We start from the raw sequence: 19,256 nt of genomic DNA on the forward strand, positions 1-19,256 counted from the left end.
GGGTTGATCTTTAGGACAACAGGGAGCTGTTGCAGGAAATGACATGGTCAGATCCTGATTGACAAAGTCTCTTCTAGATACTCCATGTGGGTGTAGCTTGGAGTCCAGCAGTAAGACTGGTAGCAGGGAGACCCCCTCCCTCAGACAGTCATCAAAGGAGTCATAGAAGATAGGACATGTCCTGTGTGAGATTAGTGGTAGTGAATGATTTGGAGTGATGTGACAGAATGTTGCTTCAGCAAGATGGTGCTGTAATGTCCCAGGTGGGGCTTAGGGGAGTAGGACAGGTTGTCCTGGGATTTGAGGATTTCTGTCACTAAATGCAGCATTTTCCAGGGCTGGCCAGTGGACTTTGCCTTCAAACTGCAAGCACACAGGGCACATTCCTTATTGCTGGGAATGCCTATTTGTACAGAACTTCTGGACTTGCTCTTCTTAGACACTTACTTCCATGTGTCAGACTTGGCAGGCCTGAACTCCTGTAGAAACAATTAGACTGTTTTGGCAGTGAGGGACCTCACTGAAGCACACATCCCTTTGATGTGTGCTTAAGAGGGAAAATGTCCTTTGCTTTTAAAATCCCAGATCAACATTTGGCATTTCCAGTCCCTAGGATTTAGCGGCTTCCTCCTTGAATGAAAGCCACCAGGCTGCAATGATTGTCCATCCCTTGACTCTTTAGCATGGTCTTGCCCTCCACCCAGCTCCATCATCTTGTAGTTTGGTTCAAATCTCCATTTACTCTTTAATTTTTTCTAGGCTTTTTTTGTCTTTGTACCTTTCTTTCTTGACTATTGAGCTGCCAAATCTCAGAGTAGGGAGTGGATCTTTGAGCAATTCGTGAGTTCAGTCCATCCATTTTGCCAAAGGGAGAACTCATATAAGGAAAGGGACTTGCCTGTGGTCTCATAACATGGAGGAAAAACATGCAAGTCTCCTATAGCCATGGAGAGTGCCTACTGTGTGCCAAGCACTACAACAGGTTCCTAGTAACTCCTCTAGAGCTAATAAAAGACACACAAATCAACACTTGATGTCCTACCATTGAACTGTATTTCACAGTCTGTTTTGTGAAAGAAGTCATCATGCCCTGTGAGGTCTCAAAACCTCAAGATTCTCAACAATAAAATGGAAATCGTGATCTGGGAGACACTATAGACAGCAGTTAAGAGCATAGCCTTTGGACTCAAGTCCGACTTTTCCTTTTTCCAGCTGGTTAACTTAAGGCTGATCATGTAATGTCTCTGAGTCTCGGTCTCTGTGTCTTTGAGATCTGAAATATCTGATTCATGCAGTTATTGGGATCATTAAAAGTGAGCTAACGTTAAACACTAAGCATTGGTCTCATAGTGCCTGGGTGAGACTCTGAGCCGTCACCTTGGGAAGAAGGGTATTTCTCCACATCTAGAGCTCAGTCTGCCACTCCTTACTATGCACGCCTCTGCCTTTCAGACGGGACCCAGCGTCACAGTGACCTGTACAGAGGGCAAGTGGAATAAGCAGGTGGCCTGTGAGCCAGTGGACTGCAGCATCCCAGACCACCATCAAGTCTACGCCGCCTCCTTCTCCTGCCCTGAGGGCACCACCTTTGGCAGTCAATGTTCCTTCCAGTGCCGTCACCCTGCACAATTGAAAGGTATTAAGAACGCCTTCCCCAGCTCAGCCTTCCTTTGTCTATGGGAAACCTAGAAGCTGCATCCAGGTCCTCTTTCTGGCTCTCAAACACTAAGGGTGGGATGGGTTTTATCTATGCTCCTGACTTCTTCCTACCAATTGTATTTATGTAAACTGCCCTGCTGTGCAGATAAGAAAGAAAAAAGAGTGTATGGATTTATGACAGTGACCAAGACCTTGGAAATCTGGCAAAAAAGAAAAGAGAGGATAAAAGTGAAGGAGGGAGGGAAGAAGGAAGAGAGAAAAAGAAAAAAGAGTTACATTTGGGACTGATGAAACTAATTCACTCTGTATGATTAGGGCCAGTAAGCCTTATGAGGTAAGCGTTACTATTCCCATTTCACAGATGAGGAAACCAAGCCTCAGAGGGTTTAAAGAACTTGCCCAAGGCTGCACCATCAGTGGTGGGGACCATATTGAAACCCAGGTCTGTCATTCTCCAATGCTGGCTGCCACTCATTAAGAGGGGCCAGCTGGGCAGAGAAGAGCAGATATGGACAGGAAGCATCTGGCATCTTCCTGAGCTAGGCACCAGGGATGTTGAGGGGAATAAGAGAAGAGGTCAAATTTTAGAAAAAAGTGAGTAGCTGGCCTGGGTGTCCTAGAATGCTGGGACTAGATGTGGAATGTGTTAATAACTCCAGACTAGGAAATCACACTTCTGTCAATCAGAGGCTTTTGGGAAAGGGAGGTGTATAAATTAGCATTGAGTATTACAGCCCTCATTGTGGCTAATAATAATACTTAATCAAAATTATGCAGATCCTTCCACTGCCAACTGTTGTTGGGGAAGTGTGAGCTGTCTGGGGAGACAAGGCCTTAGGAGGACCATCCTTTTGACAGTTGGTGATTCCGACTTTGCTTTTCCTTTGACCATACAGGGAAATCTCTCTCTATTTCCATATTGATCAACTAGGACCAATTGCCACTTCATGCAACTTGGTTGTCAGCGTCATCTAGTGTTCAGAGTCCTGTGCTGAGGCTTCTGCTTGGATCTACTGGCAGCAAGGACTGGGCAAAGGTCCTGCTGCCTTTCTCTTGAACTTGATATTGCCACCTAATTTGCCCTCTCACCCTCATCTCAAGCCAGGGGGTAAAGAGGTGATCAATTTCAACTTTCCTTCTTTTACTTGCTTCCCTTTCCTCCTTTCTACCTTTTGTTTTTCCTTTGATCATAACATAGTTTAAGCAAAAAGAACAATAGTTTAAAAAAAAAAAAACTTTTATTTTAAGTTCAGGAGTACATGTGCGGGTTTGTTATATAGGTAAATTTGTGTCATGGAGGTTCATTGTACAGATTATTTTATCACCCAGGTATGAAGCCTGCCTTAATACCCTTTAGCCATTTTTCCTGATCTCGTACCTCCTCCCACCCCTCTTCCCTGTGATAGGCCCCAGTGTTGGTTGTTCTCCTGTATGTGTCCATGTGTTCTCATTATTTAGCTCTCACTTATAAGTGAGAAGATGCGGTATTTGTTTTTTTGTTCCTGCATTAGTTTGCTAAGGATGATGGGCTCTAGCTCTATCCATGTTCCTGCAAAGGATATGATCTCATTCTTTTTTATGGCCACATAGTATTTCATGGTGTATATGTACCACATTTCCTTTATTCAGTCTATCATTGATAGGCATTTAGGTTGATTCTATGTCTTTGCTATTGTAAATAGTAAAAGCACTAATTTTAAACAGTCAATAAATAATAATGATAATGACCAGCTAGAAATCCTTTCTGCCCTCAGTTTTTGCCCCACCTGGCCCTCTCCTCTATTTGTACCTCTTGTCCTTCTTAATCTGTCTTCTTCCTCCTTAACTTCTGTTAAAGTCTACCCCTTACCAAGTCTACCCCACTGCTCCTTGCAATCCCCCCATACCAGCCCTTGGCTAATGCAGCCAGTTGACTGAGTGATTGTCCTTATTCCAGTCCAGCTAGTGCATTTTTGTTTCCTCCAAACAATATAGTGGCCAATATTCTTTCACATTCTAACATGCTAGAGATGGACAAGAACTCAGAGACAACTTTGGTTTAGGGACAAAGAAGTTAGGTGATTTGTTCAAGGTTATGGGTAAATTCATACTTTATGCATTCAACAAATGGATACCGAGGACCTACTATGTGCTCAGCAGTAGGCTAGGCTCTGGGAGTAAAGAATATACAAGATACAGCCCTTGCCTTAGGATCTAGATAGTGCCAACACCATGAGGCAAGTGCTTAGAATACCAGACTGAAGGTCTGGTATTTCTCTCCTTGAGTTCTGTTCTATGTTAATTTTAATCTTTATGGCACTCCCAAGGAGACTTGATCTCCTGGGTAATCTTTTAAATGAAGTAATAAAAATAAGTACCTCTCCTTTGACACTGCTACAAGTTGACAATTATTTTAATGCTCATTGGAGATTGGAATTTCCTTAGCCACATTTGTAGACAGGCTGGGCAGGATGTATTTTTCTGCATTAAAAGATGAACAAGTGAACTTACAGGGTCCCAAAACTTGATGGAACCTAATCTCTAATATCAACACCTCTATGAAGAGATGTTAACCTCTACCAGGAACTTCAGGCTCAGACATGCCTTCACTTCATGTCTTGAGTCATGTTCCTCCAGGAAATACGGTGGGGGAATGAGGACAGGAGACATGGAACTGCCAAAAGTCAACAGGCTCTCTTCTAAAGCCAGTTGCCACTGTGGGCAACTAGAGCTCAGTCCCTCTGGGAAACTCTGGGAGACGGTGCAGAACATGCCTCAGAGTTATTTCAACTCTGGAAACTGGCACATGAATCCAACAACTCCACCATTAGTTTAGTGGTGCTTCCAGGGGCATTAACTCCTTGGTACCTTAAACTCGCCCTGCGTATGGACAGAGTAAGCATCCATGACCAGTATAATAAGCCTCAGGCAGAGTTGGCAGTGCAGTAAGCATCTTTCACAGTATACAGGCCAGTGCCAAGAAGACAAAGGAAGGGCACATCATGTATCATACCCTACTTTCTTCAAAGTCACATTGTAGATGCAGGGTAGTGGCTACAACTGGTGCACAGAAATACTGCCAAGTTGAAAACTCTCTTGGAGTTTGTTGCAGGGGTGGGGGGACATATCCATGGTCCTGAATCACCAGTGCCTGCTTTAGCTGTGGTGCACTGCTAACTCCTATTCACCCTCTTCCAGAAAGCAGATTTCTGGTTTGCATTTTCTCTCTTGATCAACATTTTGGAATCTTTATGTTCTCTTGTCACAGAAAACCATGACTTTCACTTCATAATTTACAATATACATAGCTAATACAATGTACTTTTTTAGAGTCCCAACACCTTTTCCACAGATATGTTATCTCTCTTGGGCAATTTGGAGAGGGTGTGCTTCCTGTACTTTTTATACAGCTCCCCTTCCCACTAACCTTGTGCTTTTGCTGGGCACCCCAAAGCAATGACTACACCGATTACAAGGGCAATGCAAAAAGAAGTTTGTAGACACTGGTATTCTGGACGCTTCTATGCGTCTATGGAAACCAAACGAATCACCTTTCCGCACACTGTACTCTTTTTACTTGATGTTAAAATATGTAGAGTTGTCAGTCTTACAGTTTATCAATGTGGAATCCCCTATGGGGTTTACAGACAGCAATCTGCCTTGTGCTAACCAGATGAATCACAGTGACAAAGAAGAAAAATGAAAAAAATGAGAAGGAATAAGATAAGTGGAGAAGCGTACATAAAATTGCAAAGTACTTTCTCCCCTTTCTTCCTTTTCCTGCTTTTTCTTCATAGTACTTGGCACCTTCTGGCACACTAAATAATATACTTTTTAGGATAACTTATTGTACTCCTACCTGTCCCACTAGATTATAAGCATCAAGAGAGCAGAGCTATTTCTATTTTATTTTATTTTGTTCACTGCTTTGCCTTCAACATATTAAAGTATCTGGTGCAGAATAAGCACTAAATAGATGTTTGTTGAATGAATGAAGACTTCTGTGAAGATTCTTTCAGAGCTACTAATGAAGACGAAAAGAAGAAGGAAAGTGGGAGGAAGTGGGGAAGTGAAGAAAGGAAGGGAGGGAAGAAGGAAAGAAGTTAAGAAGCAAACGAAGACATTGACAACACGTTTATGGGCACTTTTCATAAATGTTGTTTTATTTCATCTTCTCAGCACCCTGAAGGGCAGAAGCAATTGTTTGCTTTCCACAGATAGGAAAATTGAGATTTGATTCTTCCAGAGTGAATAAGGGCCCTGCTCATCATATGTAGTAGCCAACTTCCCATTAAAAACAATCATCTCTGTAGTTAGACAGAATTTGTTTTGAACCTCAGTTTTGTCTTTTGCCAACTATGATAACTTGGTCAAGTCACCTCTTTCTGAGTCTTCATTTCCAAATACAGACTGTCATACTAAATTCACTGTTTATAGTGAGAATAAATGAGATTGCATATCAGAAGCACTCGGTACATAGTAACTGCTCAGTAGATGTCAGTTTTCTCCCTATCACTGCACCCCTCCAACTTGCAAGTCTCCGAGCCCCCCACATGTTTCCAGCCCTGGTTGTCAACACCATTCAGTAATAACCAGGAAGAGGTGAGTTTGGTGGGGAAACACAAGTTTCAGGTCCTCCTCTAGTTGTCTTGGGAAGGTTTTAGGCAGGCTGTGCCTCGATAATATACGAGCTGGCAGTGAAAAGCCTAACTCCCGTGTTTTACTTTTATTTGCAACGTTCCCCATCAGACTAGCTTCCCGACGGCAGTCAGCACTCTGTCAGAGCTGGCATGGGCTACGGGGGAAGTGCTGCTCTTTCAATTGCTTTGGCAAAGCTGCACTGAGCACCAGGACCTGAACAGAAAATCAAGCCTCCTGATAACACAATGCTGTCACTTCCAGGTGTTGGTGGTGGGAGCTGAGGGAGGTGGTAGGCAGAACAGATACAGGGGTGCTGGGCCCAGGGGGAGAGTGGCAGCTTGAGGTCATACACTCACTGATATCAGAGTTTGCTGTAGTTTCTGGTGGGAGTTTTTGCTGCCAAGTATTAGAAGGCAAGTGCCTCCATCTCTGTGCTCAGATGCCCACTTATAAAGTAAGAAAGATGGATTCAACGATTATGAATGTGTCTTTTCTATGCAGCAGAAGAGGCTCAGGATCAGAAGTCAGAAGCCTTGGATTTTAATTCACTGTAGACATGGGGGTAATTCACTCCCCCCATTTAGATCTCCTCTTCTTTGTGGCAGCTCTCTTGATCTCCCTAGGCTCCTCAGTTGGAAGTAGAAGGGGTTGGAATTCCACATAAGGGATCTCCTGGTTCTTCAAGTCAGCTAAAATCCAAGTGGCTATACATTAGCTTGGCTATCAGAGACTCCTCTCTCCTCTAACCCTGCTTGCCTATGTCTTCCAGGCAACAACAGCCTCCTGACCTGCATGGAGGATGGGCTATGGTCCTTCCCAGAGGCCCTGTGTGAGCTCATGTGCCTCGCTCCACCCCCCGTGCCCAATGCAGACCTCCAGACCGCCCGGTGCCGAGAGAATAAGCACAAGGTGGGCTCCTTCTGCAAATACAAGTGCAAGCCTGGATACCATGTGCCTGGATCCTCTCGGAAGTCAAAGAAGTAAGTGGGGTTGGAAATGCAAACTTATGGGCTCTGGGAGGACAAGAGTTAGGTTCAAACGCCTGACTGGATGGAAGCACTCATTTCTTCACTGGAGGTAATGCCTGCGGTTCATTCCATTCTGTTCTGTGAGAAGCTAGAAGGATTTGTTAATAATATTAGCTTTGGGTCAAACAGAACAAACTTTAAGTTTCAGCTTGGCTGCCTAATGGCAATGTGATCTCAGACAAATGACTTTACTTCTGTGCACTTTCTTTTTTTTTAAGTAATAAGAGGGGTATGATAATAACAGTTACCACATAAGGTTGTTATGAAGAACAAATGAAGATGTGCACGTAAAGTGCTCACAAAATGCTTTACACATAGTAGTTGTTCAGTAAATGGTGGGTAATCATAGCATCATGGTTCCAACACACATCAGAACACTCTGCAAAAAAAGGGGAGAGAACCTGGGGCTGCAGGGCATGAGTTTTGTCTCAATCGACATGTAGCTGGAAGCATAACATTTCTGCCTGCTCTTGCTAAAGGAGTTCTGTGGATGAATTATCCTTAATCCCTACACGGGTCCCACCACCACCCAGTAGGTCAGGTGGGGAATCAAAACTACGAAATATGAAATGGGGGCCCAGCTGGTGGTGTGCATGCAGGGCATGAATCTAGCCATTTGGTCCTTGAGATGTCTCCTGTTTGATCCTTTCCTTGAAGACGGGCCTTCAAGACTCAGTGTACCCAAGATGGCAGCTGGCAAGAGGGAGCTTGTGTTCCTGTGACCTGTGACCCACCTCCACCAAAATTCCACGGGCTCTACCAGTGCACTAATGGCTTCCAGTTCAACAGTGAGTGTAGGATCAAGTGTGAAGACAGCGATGACTCCCAGGTAAGCCTCCTGGAACTTGAGATTGATACCATGGTCCCTTTCCTTTCTGCTTCCCAAAAACTAGCCTGTACTTCAGGAACCACTTTCTGCAAGATACTGTCTAACTAGGCTCAAATTGTATAATGGCAGTGTCACCAATGCAGAAGTTAAGAAACTGGGCTCTAATTATCTACTTTTGTAATCTCTCTGATCCTCATTTTCCTACCTGCAATACCGTATTTGATTTGCTCAGAGATTCTTAGCTTTGAATTTTTTTTAAGCATCGGAACTTTTATGAAGGAAATCATACATGGAATCCCAATGTATGAAGTTGATAAAAGTTAAGTTCCTCAAACAGGAATGACCAGGGCTCTTTTGCCAGTTTGCTACCTCCATTACCACCCATGTTGGTCCTTGAAGTATTTAAAATCACAAGACTGCCACTATATTTAGACATCAATTGGCTCCTGAAGCATAAGGAAAAAGGGGACCATATTTAGATGAGAAGTACAGTTTTGAGAACACCATGGAAGAAAGGAAGAGCAGAAGGAGCAAGGTTTGAATTTTATCTCAATCCACATGTAACTGAGAACAAGTCCAACACTCCTGCCTGCCTCTGCTGAAGGAATTTTCCTCAAATCCTACACATGCCCAAAAGGATGGTAGGGGAATCAAGAATAGGAAAAAGAAACAAAAGGCTGAAAAAACCTTAAGTCCACAAGGAGCTCCATCTCCATCAAAGCAACCATGTAGAGTTGATAACCCAAGTTCTGTGTTTCACAGGTGTGCAAGGATCATCAGCCAGGTGGGGATAGATTTCAGTGCAGGCATCATCTTCAATCAGTATTTATTGGTCTTTATTATCAGCCTCCAAATACCAGGCACTGCCAAATCACCATTCTGAATCCCCCTCACTCCCTCCACATCCAAGCAATTACTGAGTCATACCCATTCTCCCACCACAGCGTCTCCTGAAAGCTGTCCTCTTTTGTCCCCAATTCCACTACCCTCACTCAGGCCAACATCAGCTCTTTGATGAGCCACCATGCAGCTTCTTGATCATTTTCCTGTTTTCATTCCTGTGCCTCTTTCCAGTACATTCTTCACATTTCAGCCAGAGTGATTTGAGCAATTATGTCAATCTGTCTGAACCAGGAGCCCCCGTCCCTTAGGATAAAGTCCCAACTCCTTAGGGTGACATTTAGGACCCTTCCCCCATGCCAATAAGATGGATTTTCCCCCCACACCTCTGCATTCTCTACCTTAAAAAGAGTTATCCTTGTACCATTTTCAGCTGTCTGACACCTCATCTTCCTTCACAATTTAGCCCAGGCACCCTTTCCTGCAGGAGCCCTTCCTCAATGTCCCTTCCACTGCCGGGCTCCGTGCCCCTCCTCAGGTTCCCCCTTCACAACATTGGCTACACTGCATTGTCACTGCCTGCTTTCATTCCACATCCCCACACTAGGCTGTGAAACAGTCCTTCACTGCATCTGCACCCTTCCCTGTGCCTTCAGCACTTAGGACAGTGCCTGGGCACCTAGTAGGTACTCAGGAAATGTCACAAGAACTAAGGGCAGGAGGAAGGACTGCAATGAACATCAAAGGCAGGTTCCTCCTTTTACAGATGAGAAAACCAAGACTCAAAGAGGTTACTCAACCCCCCACGGTGACACAGCTGGTATCAGCCAAGTCACAGTCAGAATCCAGGTTTCCCTGTCTCCAACTGTAAATGGGCTGAGTCCAGTAGGCACCACCTGAGAATCCTGCTCTCATACACTCTCGGTGTCTGTGTGCATTCATGGGAGTCATTCCCACCCTTGACTGCCAGGGAGGCAGAAGCCAGCACTGGAACAAACAAAGGCTAGAGATTACCATGGCCTCTTGCAGGCTGATCAGCTTCCCCCTCACTCCCTTACATAAAACTGTTGCTAACAGTTACCCAAACTGCTGAGCCAAATAATATTCTGGCTGCGGTCATGTTATCAAACTGAAACTCAGCCTGCCTGGGGCCTTCCAAGTAACTTTCATGGCCAGTTTGTATTTAAAGGAGAGGAAAATGTAAATGTATCAGACGACTCAAGCAGCTCTGTTTGGCAACTAACGGAGAGGCTAGTCGCAAAGGAGCAGGGTATTGCTTGTCTGCTCAAAGAATGAGGGTGTGCATGCCAAATGGACTCCTAATACAATTGACATTTCTACTTTGTACTGAAAATGAATTTCCTCTACCCACAGATCAGGGCCTGAGAGCCAAATCTAGTATTCACCTCAGATTCCCTCTTGCTGCCTATAAACAGCAGAAATGCATGGCCCAGAGCATCTTGAATCAGCTTGTATGGAGCAGGGATTCTTTGCTTTCCAAACAAGTTTCAGATCCTGGCGGGACTGGACAGGGGCTATTGTAGGGGAGAGTCACACACTCTCTTCCACTGCCACTAAAAGCAAATAAAAACCTCACTTTATTCATTCCTTGGGAGCCAGTATGACACTGGATCAGTAGCTTGAGTTCAAATCCCAGCTTCATTACCTAGTCACTAGAGGCCAAGTTACTTAACTCTTTAAGCTTCACTTTCCTTGTGTATAAAATGAGGAGAAAGAATACTACGTACCTCATAGTTTGTTTGTGAAGATTAAATGAGGTAATGAAAATAGAGCATGTCTATGGGTACCCACTGGCCTTGTGCAGTGCACAACCTATGCAATTGTATGTGGTAACCCTGGGGAATATATAAATGAACTAGCCTGCTTTAAGATCACTCCAGTGGCGAGAATCCCTTATGCTCTGTGTGAGCTCCTGGAGGGCCTAGAAACACAACAGATTGCAACCTAGCCCTCTGCTGGCTAGCTCTAAAAACTGAGAAGTTTTCTGTTTTCTGCATATGGCTAGCCAGTTTTCCCAGCACCATTTATTAAATAGGGAATTCTTTCCCCATTTCTTGTTTTTGTCAGGTTTGTCAAAGATCAGATGGTTGTACATGTGTGGTGTTATATCTGAGGCCTCTGTTCTATTCCATTGGTCTATATATCTGTTTTGGTACCAGTACTATGCTGTTTTGGTTTCTGTAGCCTTGTAGTGTAGTTTTAAGTCAGGTAGCAGAATGCCTCCAGCTGTGTTCTTTTTGCTTAAGATTGTCTTGGCTATATGGTCTCTTTTTGGCTTAAAACCTAGATGACAGTTTGATAGGTGCAGCAAACCACCATGGCACCTGTATACCCATGTAACAAACCTGCACATTCTGCACATGTATCCCAGTACTTAAAAGTAAAACACAGCAAAAAAAAAAAACTGAGAAGGAGGCACCCATCCTGCATGAGGCCAGGGTGTGGAGTAGAGAGACCAGCATGAGCTTTAGTCAAACCTGGTCCCTTGCTCAAATAAACCTGTAGAATAAATAGTCCTCTAGTTCCTGTAGACCAGTGCTTTCCAGTAGAACTTTCTGCTGTGATAAACATGTTCCATATCTGTGCCAGGCAAATGATGACCACTAGCCGCATGTAGCTATGGAGCACTTGAAACATGGTGGCAGTGAATGAGCAACAAAAAACTTTTATTTAAGTTAAAGTAATTCAAAGTTGAAGGTAAATAGCCATACTTATACAGTGGCTACCATATCAGATAGTCCAGCTCTAGCACTTCTGATATTCTCGTCTCTTTAAACCAAGACAGAGAACCTTAATAATAACAGCTTTCTTTGTCTTTGTTTTTGAGTGTCAAATGTGTGCCAAGCTGCTGCTGCAGACTTGCTCTGTTTTGACAGCTCACAACATACAGTTGGAAAAGAAACAAAATCCCCATTTTACAGATGCAGAAAGAAGGCCCAGGGAGGGTAAGTTCTTGCCTATGGTGACAAGAGAGCAGGTGATGTTCTTTCTGATCTCTAGCTCTGCTCTTTCCACTGCTCCCAAACATTTTCAGGCCAGACCAGTAGCGAAGGGCAGAGATTTTATCCCCAGGGGGTGAGGAGCTACTCATCTCAGGATTTAATCCAGCTCAGATGGCCCTTAGCTGGTTGATGAGATAACATAGGCCTGTGGGGGCTTTATAGGTGATTCAGGGAGTGGCCAGTCTTGGGATGGGGACGGGGTCTTTGGAAGATGCATCAGCAGGGGAGGACAAAAGCTAGAGGTGCTTTGTGGGCAAAGTGATGCACCTAATGATGGATTTCAGCAACTCAGCAGGAGCAAGAGAGAAAGGGTGCAGTGGAATCTACAACACACCCAGCTCATTGCACAGATCACGGAAGGTGGCTGTGAAAGCCTTTCTGCCACAAGGAGTGTAAAGCTGCACTCTCCATTTGTGAGCCCTGCCGTGGACGAGGTACAGCTCACATATGTGCAGTGCCTCAGCTAGGTTTTCATTTCCGGGTTGTTAAATGTTTGGCCAAGCACCCAGGATGTCCTAGAGGAATTCAGAAGAGTCACAGACCCATGTGATGTTAGAGCTAGGCAGGACCTCAGAGACCCCCACTGTAGCTCGCTTGTTTTACTGATGGGAGACCTAAAGCCCAGAAAGGGAAAGAAACTTACCCTGAATCATACAAGCAAAGCCAGGTCTTAAACTACATCACTTTACAATTCACACTTTCCACTCATCCTCCCTCGTGGGGCAACATGTCACCCCTTTACCTACCTTGGAGGACACAAAATGCATGTGAGGGCATTGACTGGGAACAGAGACAAATGATTCACAGCAGTTGAAATATAATGAGCACTTACTACATGCCAGTCACTGAGATGAGCACGTTAGACTGATTGCTTCATTTAAGCCCCATGGCATCTGGCATTACTGCCCCATTTTACGATGAGGAAGCTGGTGTAAACTGGTTTGCCCTGTCTTATACAACCAGACATGGTGGAACTGACACTCTTGTTATTAAGTCAGCATGCCTCCAAAGCTTAGCCATCTAGCTCCTGCACTCGCTGCCTGGTTTTGTTTTGCTCAGATGCCACTACATTTCTTCTTGCTATTATTTTGTTTATTTTCATGTCTTCTAAGGAGAAGAAGTCTACTGCTTCTCCCTCTTCCTTCCTCTTCTCTTCTTTTCCTTCATCCCACTAGGGTACAACAGCTTAGAGTCAAGAGACATGGTTCTGACATTGGCAACCTTTGTGACTTGGGCACATTGCCTCCGCTTTCTGGCTGCTGTCATTTCTAAAATGTACTGTTGGTTGGGTTGATTCTGAACTTCTCTTAGAGACAGTACAGCAAAGTGAGTAAGAACCTCATCTGACAATTACAGAGCTCAGTATGTGTGTTAGGCTTTAAATGCTTTATATAATTGGACTCACATGATCCTCATGATCACTCTCTCAGGTAGTAGACTCCATGCCCATTTAGCAGTCAGGGAACTTGAGGCATAGAGAAGTTAAAGAACGTCCCCAAATCTACCCAGCTGGGAAGTTGCCAAGCTTGCATTTGAATTCAGGCAGTTTGACTTACACCCAGGCTCCTAACCATGACACTAGCATCATTTGAAAACTCGCTTTTTCGCTTTCTAACAGTCAGTTTCCAAGTCTGCAAAAATAATATAATTTCTACTCTACTGTATTGTTCAAGTGATTTTTAAAGCACTGGGCATGTTATAGGTGTTTGATAATATTATTATATGCCTTCAGCTCTCTGTGGATCTGTGTAGCTAAAGCAGCAGGGGAGTTAGAGCTCAATATGCTCTTGTGAAAACAGATGCACAAGCACAGAGTGGCAAACTGTTTTGCTGAGAGATGTTCAGCCCTCTTATAAGAGATTTCACCTTAGCATGAAGAATTGTACATTTGGAGTCAAACATACCCAGTCAGTTCCCTGACAACACCCAGAGAAAGTACCCTCTGGTCTTCCCAGGTTGGAACTTCAATGATGCCAGATCTTCTCTGGTCAAACTAGCAATAATCGACTATGAAGTTCTGCACCAGGTGGCAGGCAATTTCTGAATACACTAGCATCTAGTCTTAAAGAAGGATTTAAAAATCCAAAGAGGCTCCAGAAAGTCTGCTTGCTGTGCAGAGGGCACAGCAAGGGCAAAGATGTGGAGGTGGGAAAGCAAGAAAAGTTTGCAGGAGAAACAAAGTGATTCACTTGTCTAGAAGGAAGGATACGTACATAGCAAGAGATGGAGCTAGAAATGTCATCTGGATACCATTGTAGAAGCCCTGAAGTGCCAACCTACCAGTATGCCTTGTTCTGAAGGCTAAGGTGTCTTAGCAAAAGGATGCTATATATTTTTAAAAGCAAATTTCGCAACACAAAGTGCCAGATGAACTGGGCAGGAGAGAGATAAACCAATGGTAACAAAACCAGTGCTTTATGCTCCCACCTTTCATTCACAGTGGGGCCTCCCCAGTGTGAAACTCCATGAGCAGACTCTGGCTACTTCTAATACATTCTCTGTTACAAACCAAGCTCTCCAGCCAGTCCTGGCCCAAGTAGTGCTGAGGTCTGCAGCCCTTCAGGGGCTGGAAGCCAAATGCATCACAGGCCCAGGCCAAGGCTCCAGGAAATTGGGGTCAATTTCCTACTCCCCAGAGGGCCCAGGAGAATCATGGGGCCTAGAGCCTGGGGCTCTGAGAGGGAGAGTCTGGGCTCTTTGAAGCCACATGAAGCTGCATAAGTTTGCCATGAGCCCCTACAGAACCTCTGGGAGTGAACTCTGCAAGCCGCCTTGCAGCTGCATGCTCAGGATGGGCCACCCTTCTCCCAAAGCCAGAGAGGTTTCCATTGCAATTGCACCCTCCTTCTGCCAGCACAGGAGAGGCCTGGAAAGGGGCCCCTTTCTCTTCCGAATCCTGTCTCTCTGCAGCTGTTTTCTCACATGGGGAGCCTCAGCCTACATCAGTTCTTTTAAGGAGTTCATTCATTTTCTCATACATTCATTCATAATTTATTCCCTCATTCATTCATTTCTTCATTTACTCACTTGTGCATTTATTTCCTCATCTGTGTGTTCATTTATTTTCTTATTTCTTAAAGAAATACATTCTATCATTCTCCACCAATTCACCCCATCTTTTGGTAAACAAACAATTTTTGAATGAACAGAAATATCTATTAAGTGATGAATGAATGTACTGAGTGGCCTGGACCTGTTAGGCATTGTGGAAGAGCCTGAGGTTACAAGGTTGACTAGGGCACCAGCCTGGGCCTTGAGGAGCTCATTGTCTGGTTGCAAAACAGATGATAAACAAATAGGTAATGTCCTGTCAGAGACATTCAGGTAGGGCCCCATGCAGAATTGAGATGGCAGGAGAGCAGGATGGGTTGTGCCAGATAAGGTGTTTGCAAGGTAGACAAGGGTGGGTAGGAAACAATAGCAGACGGAAGGAGCAGTGAGCATGAAAGCACAGCATACGATGCCTTCACAAATGCAGGCAATTTAAACTGAAGTTCAAGGTTGGTGGTGGTGCTCTGGAGAGGAAGAAACTGGAGAATTAGGCAGAATTAAGGCTAGGAGGGCTCTGGAGCCAGCACAGGAGTTTGCATGGAAGCTGAAGGTCACAGGAAGCCATTGCATAAACTTTTGCATTGGTGGAGCACAGCCAGCTCCTCTGGCCTCATGTCAAGTTTCTCATCTTATTATAAGCCTGAAAGGGGTAGAGAATATATAGCTTGTTCTTAGATCCTTCAGAATACGGGCCCCCTGCACAGAAACCACCTGTGATTCTCCATTTCTTTTCGGTAAAGTCTAAACTACTTAAGTTGGCATTTAAGGCTCCACGCTTTATCTGTGTTACCAGCTCATCTTCCCCTGCTTCATGCCTTGAGTCATAGAATTACAACCACAACAGGCTCTCCAGCACACACTATATTTTTCATCATTTGCACACGCCCTTCCATCTTCCAGGAATATCTTCTGTTCCTTTTCTGCCTGCAATTCCACGCATCCTTGAAAACCCTTTTCCATATATCATCTCCTCTAAGAGGCCTTCCCTGATTGTCCCCTCATAATCAGTTACTCTTCCTTGTGTACTCACAGCACTGGTGTGATATTTACCCTGCCTCACTGAACACAGTCACACTGGCATGGCTGGTGGATCACATGATTGCCATTCCCACTAGATTGCAGAGGCAGGCACTGGCTCTCTTCACTTCTGCACCCCACAGAGCGGGGCACAGATTGGACACTAATGAATCTTACTTGAATTAGCTTTCTGAAATTCGGAGGTTGGAAGGGGACTTCAAGAAGGGATTATGTCTTCAAGCTGCATTTGCCTAATGCTTTGCAGAAGATTGAGAAACTATAATTCCCTATTTTAAAGAATTGGGAGGAAAGCACAGATATATAAGTATCCCCATATCACCCTCTTCATGCCATTATTGTTGGAATGGAATGAAATGGAATAGAATGGAATGGAATGAAAGAAAGGGAAGATAAGAAAAGGAAAAGAAATGTCTTGGAAGAAAAACTTCTCAGCCAGACCCAGATTATTATTTATGACAGAGCCCTGACATAGGATACTTTCTCACTATTTAAGAGGAAGCAAACTCTAGTGCTCCTCATTAACCTATGCTGCTACTCTCTGTGTCAGTCAAGGAGCTGATGGGCTCCTACCCTCTCAATTTAAAAAAAATCTCCCACACACAAATCAAAACTATAATTGGCTCTGATTGAAATTTCTGAAAGACTACTAAGCTCAGACGTGGGAGTTTGGCATTCTGGAAAGCCTTGAACAAGTTTCTTCCTGGTCTGAGTCCTCAGTTTCCCCATATGTAAAATGGAGACACTAACAATACTTCTCTTTCAGGGTGGTTGAGTTTCAACCATTGTTAAGAAATTGTTTTGGAACACTTCAGAGCTCTGGAGAGATGAAAAATTATTTTCTGTTTTATTCCGAATAGCTTATTCAATTGGGGCTGGTGTCTCTCTTGGTCCTGACTCTGTTTCTCTGTTGTTCAGGGACTTGGGAGCAATGTCATTCATTGCCGGAAAGATGGCACCTGGAGCGGCTCCTTCCATGTCTGCCAGGAGATGCAAGGCCAGTGCTCGGTCCCAAACCAGCTCAACAGCAACCTCAAACTGCAGTGCCCTGATGGCTATGCCATAGGTACGATGGCCCGAGAGGGGAGCAGTAGGAGGGGCAATTCCTTCCAGCAATGCAGGGCTAATGCCTGGGTGGGTCATTGAACACCCTGGTCACATGAGTTCGTGCGTAGGCACTACAGAAAGAGAGATGAATGAGTGTAGACCATGTCCTCCCAGAAAGAGAGTCAGGGACAGGGATATGGTGACACAATGGTGGGTGAGTGTGCACAGTTAACACCAGAACACAGAAAAGCTGTCAGGTGCCTGGGGGGGACACAGAAGACTCCCAAAGGGAGGGATGCTTACATGGGGATTTGAAAAAGCTTGTCAGGGAAGAAGTGCTATTGCAGGCAGAAGAAACTCTGTGACTGAGGAGCAGGAGTTATGAAAGCACACATCACATTTAGGGAAGCAACAGCAGTCTGGTGCAGCTGCCTTTATTATTAATCTTAAAATTTGCATCACACTAAACATTCATGAGTACCTGATATAGTTCAGGCCCTTCATCAAGCACTTGAAAGGCATTATATCTTATCCTCGCAATAACCTTTAATAGATGAGGGAATCAAAACTTGAGTGGATAATGGAACATGCTCCCAAATCCTGAGACCCATCCTATTCCAAAGTCTGACTTCTTTCCGTGGCATCTCAGCTGCATCCAAGATGAGCATAAACTGCATTTTCAAAATACTCTTTGTATGGTGACAGGCCAGCTCGAGAAATACACACAGTGACAAGAGACAAGCTGGGATTGTATGCCAGGGATTTGCCTTGTTGAAACCAGGTGTCTGGACAGATGCGTTAATCACCAGCACCACAGCTTTCTGGGGTACTCAGAGTGCATGGAGTGTGACCTCATTTAAGGGCAGTGATGCTGACCTTTTGGGCTGATTCCCTAATTGGCCATGATGAAAAGCCTAGGGAATTGAACGTCTTTTCTCCTGGCCAATATGATTTATGGAGCAATCACCAGGGGTGTCTGGTGTAGAAGGTTATCTGAATGTGCAGAGAGCCAACATGATCTTCATCCAGCAAACAGAGAGTTATCACTGCATGTCCACAAGCAAGGCCTGTGTGGTTGGAGAGGGAAGGTTCATGGGGACTGTCCATCCTTTTTTGAAGACGAAAACACATGCCCTCAGATAGCAGAAGTTCTTCACTGTAACTTACAGTGGGAATCAGCACTCTTGTGTTTAGCCCAGGACACCGGCTCCTGCGTGGGTCAGAAAACACCAAAGTACATGACTGCTCTCGCTGATGGTTTGGAAGGTACTTTAAGATCTTATACAGCCACCAATTCATGAGGTGCTGACCAGGAGGGTTGCAGAGAGATGGGATCTTATAGGACCTGCTAATACAGGCATTCTAGAAGGTTGGGCAACAAGTATTGCCATGGTGAGCAGCCTGGGCTGCACCATCCCAAGGCCAACACTTTGTCCTTTCCATCATTCCTGATAGGTGTGTGTGGTCCTGAACAAGTATGTCTGTGATGGGTTCCCAACCTCCAGCTCAATCAGAATATGCAAGTGAATATTCTTTCATACTCTTAACTGGCATTGAGTGGCTCTGTGAGAAAAAGCCTAATTAAGTGACCTTTAGGGAAAACCTACAGAAACAAATTTGCTGCATATCTATACCCACTGACACATTCAAATACATTCACACGTGCATACATAAATGCATGCCACATGCTGAAATGCTTCATAACCAAACAGCCCCAAACACATACATCATATAGTAAGCTCATGCCTAACATCTACACAGCAGCCAAATACCACACAAATGCCTCACACAAACACATACACACTCAGGTAGCACATAAACCTATACACTGCACTCACATGCAGTACATACAAATCTCATACTTCAACAAACACAAACACATTTTATGTCCCAAAACATATCAGACACACAGAAAGATGCAGAAAAGGCAAACAAATCTCATAGATGCGTTTACACATTTTATTCACATGTCTCAACTGTATGCAAATGAGTACAATACCTGTCTGTCTTCTCCATCAGAACAGTGGAGAAAGAGGGGAAGGGGTGGGAGGGTGATATTTCTTTACCCACTGAGTGTTTTCATGGTCAAAGCAGAAAGGGAAAGAAATCTATATGATATTGCAA

At 44.4% G+C, this 19,256-nt stretch overlaps 1 protein-coding gene and 1 long non-coding RNA gene across 2 annotated transcripts in view; one reads left to right on the forward strand and one right to left on the reverse strand.

Annotated features, from left to right (window-relative positions):
• Positions 1–19,256, forward strand: part of PAPPA (pappalysin 1) — a 246,402-nt gene that overhangs the window by 191,711 nt on the left and 35,435 nt on the right. Inside the window, 4 exon segments of the mRNA XM_032164971.2 lie at positions 1,453–1,636; positions 7,049–7,259; positions 7,965–8,136; positions 17,004–17,151. Of these exon segments, the coding sequence (XP_032020862.1) occupies positions 1,453–1,636; positions 7,049–7,259; positions 7,965–8,136; positions 17,004–17,151 (715 nt within the window).
• Positions 1–19,256, reverse strand: part of LOC116475589 (uncharacterized) — an 85,442-nt gene that overhangs the window by 60,180 nt on the left and 6,006 nt on the right. Inside the window, exon 2 of the long non-coding RNA XR_004249929.2 lies at positions 18,009–18,342. This is a non-coding gene — a long non-coding RNA (uncharacterized LOC116475589). The remainder of the gene's footprint in view (positions 1–18,008; positions 18,343–19,256) is intronic.

The sequence above is a fragment of the Hylobates moloch genome, unplaced genomic scaffold (genome assembly GCF_009828535.3).
Source record: "Hylobates moloch isolate HMO894 unplaced genomic scaffold, HMol_V3 SCAFFOLD_10, whole genome shotgun sequence".
NCBI classification, from domain to species: domain Eukaryota; kingdom Metazoa; phylum Chordata; class Mammalia; order Primates; family Hylobatidae; genus Hylobates; species Hylobates moloch.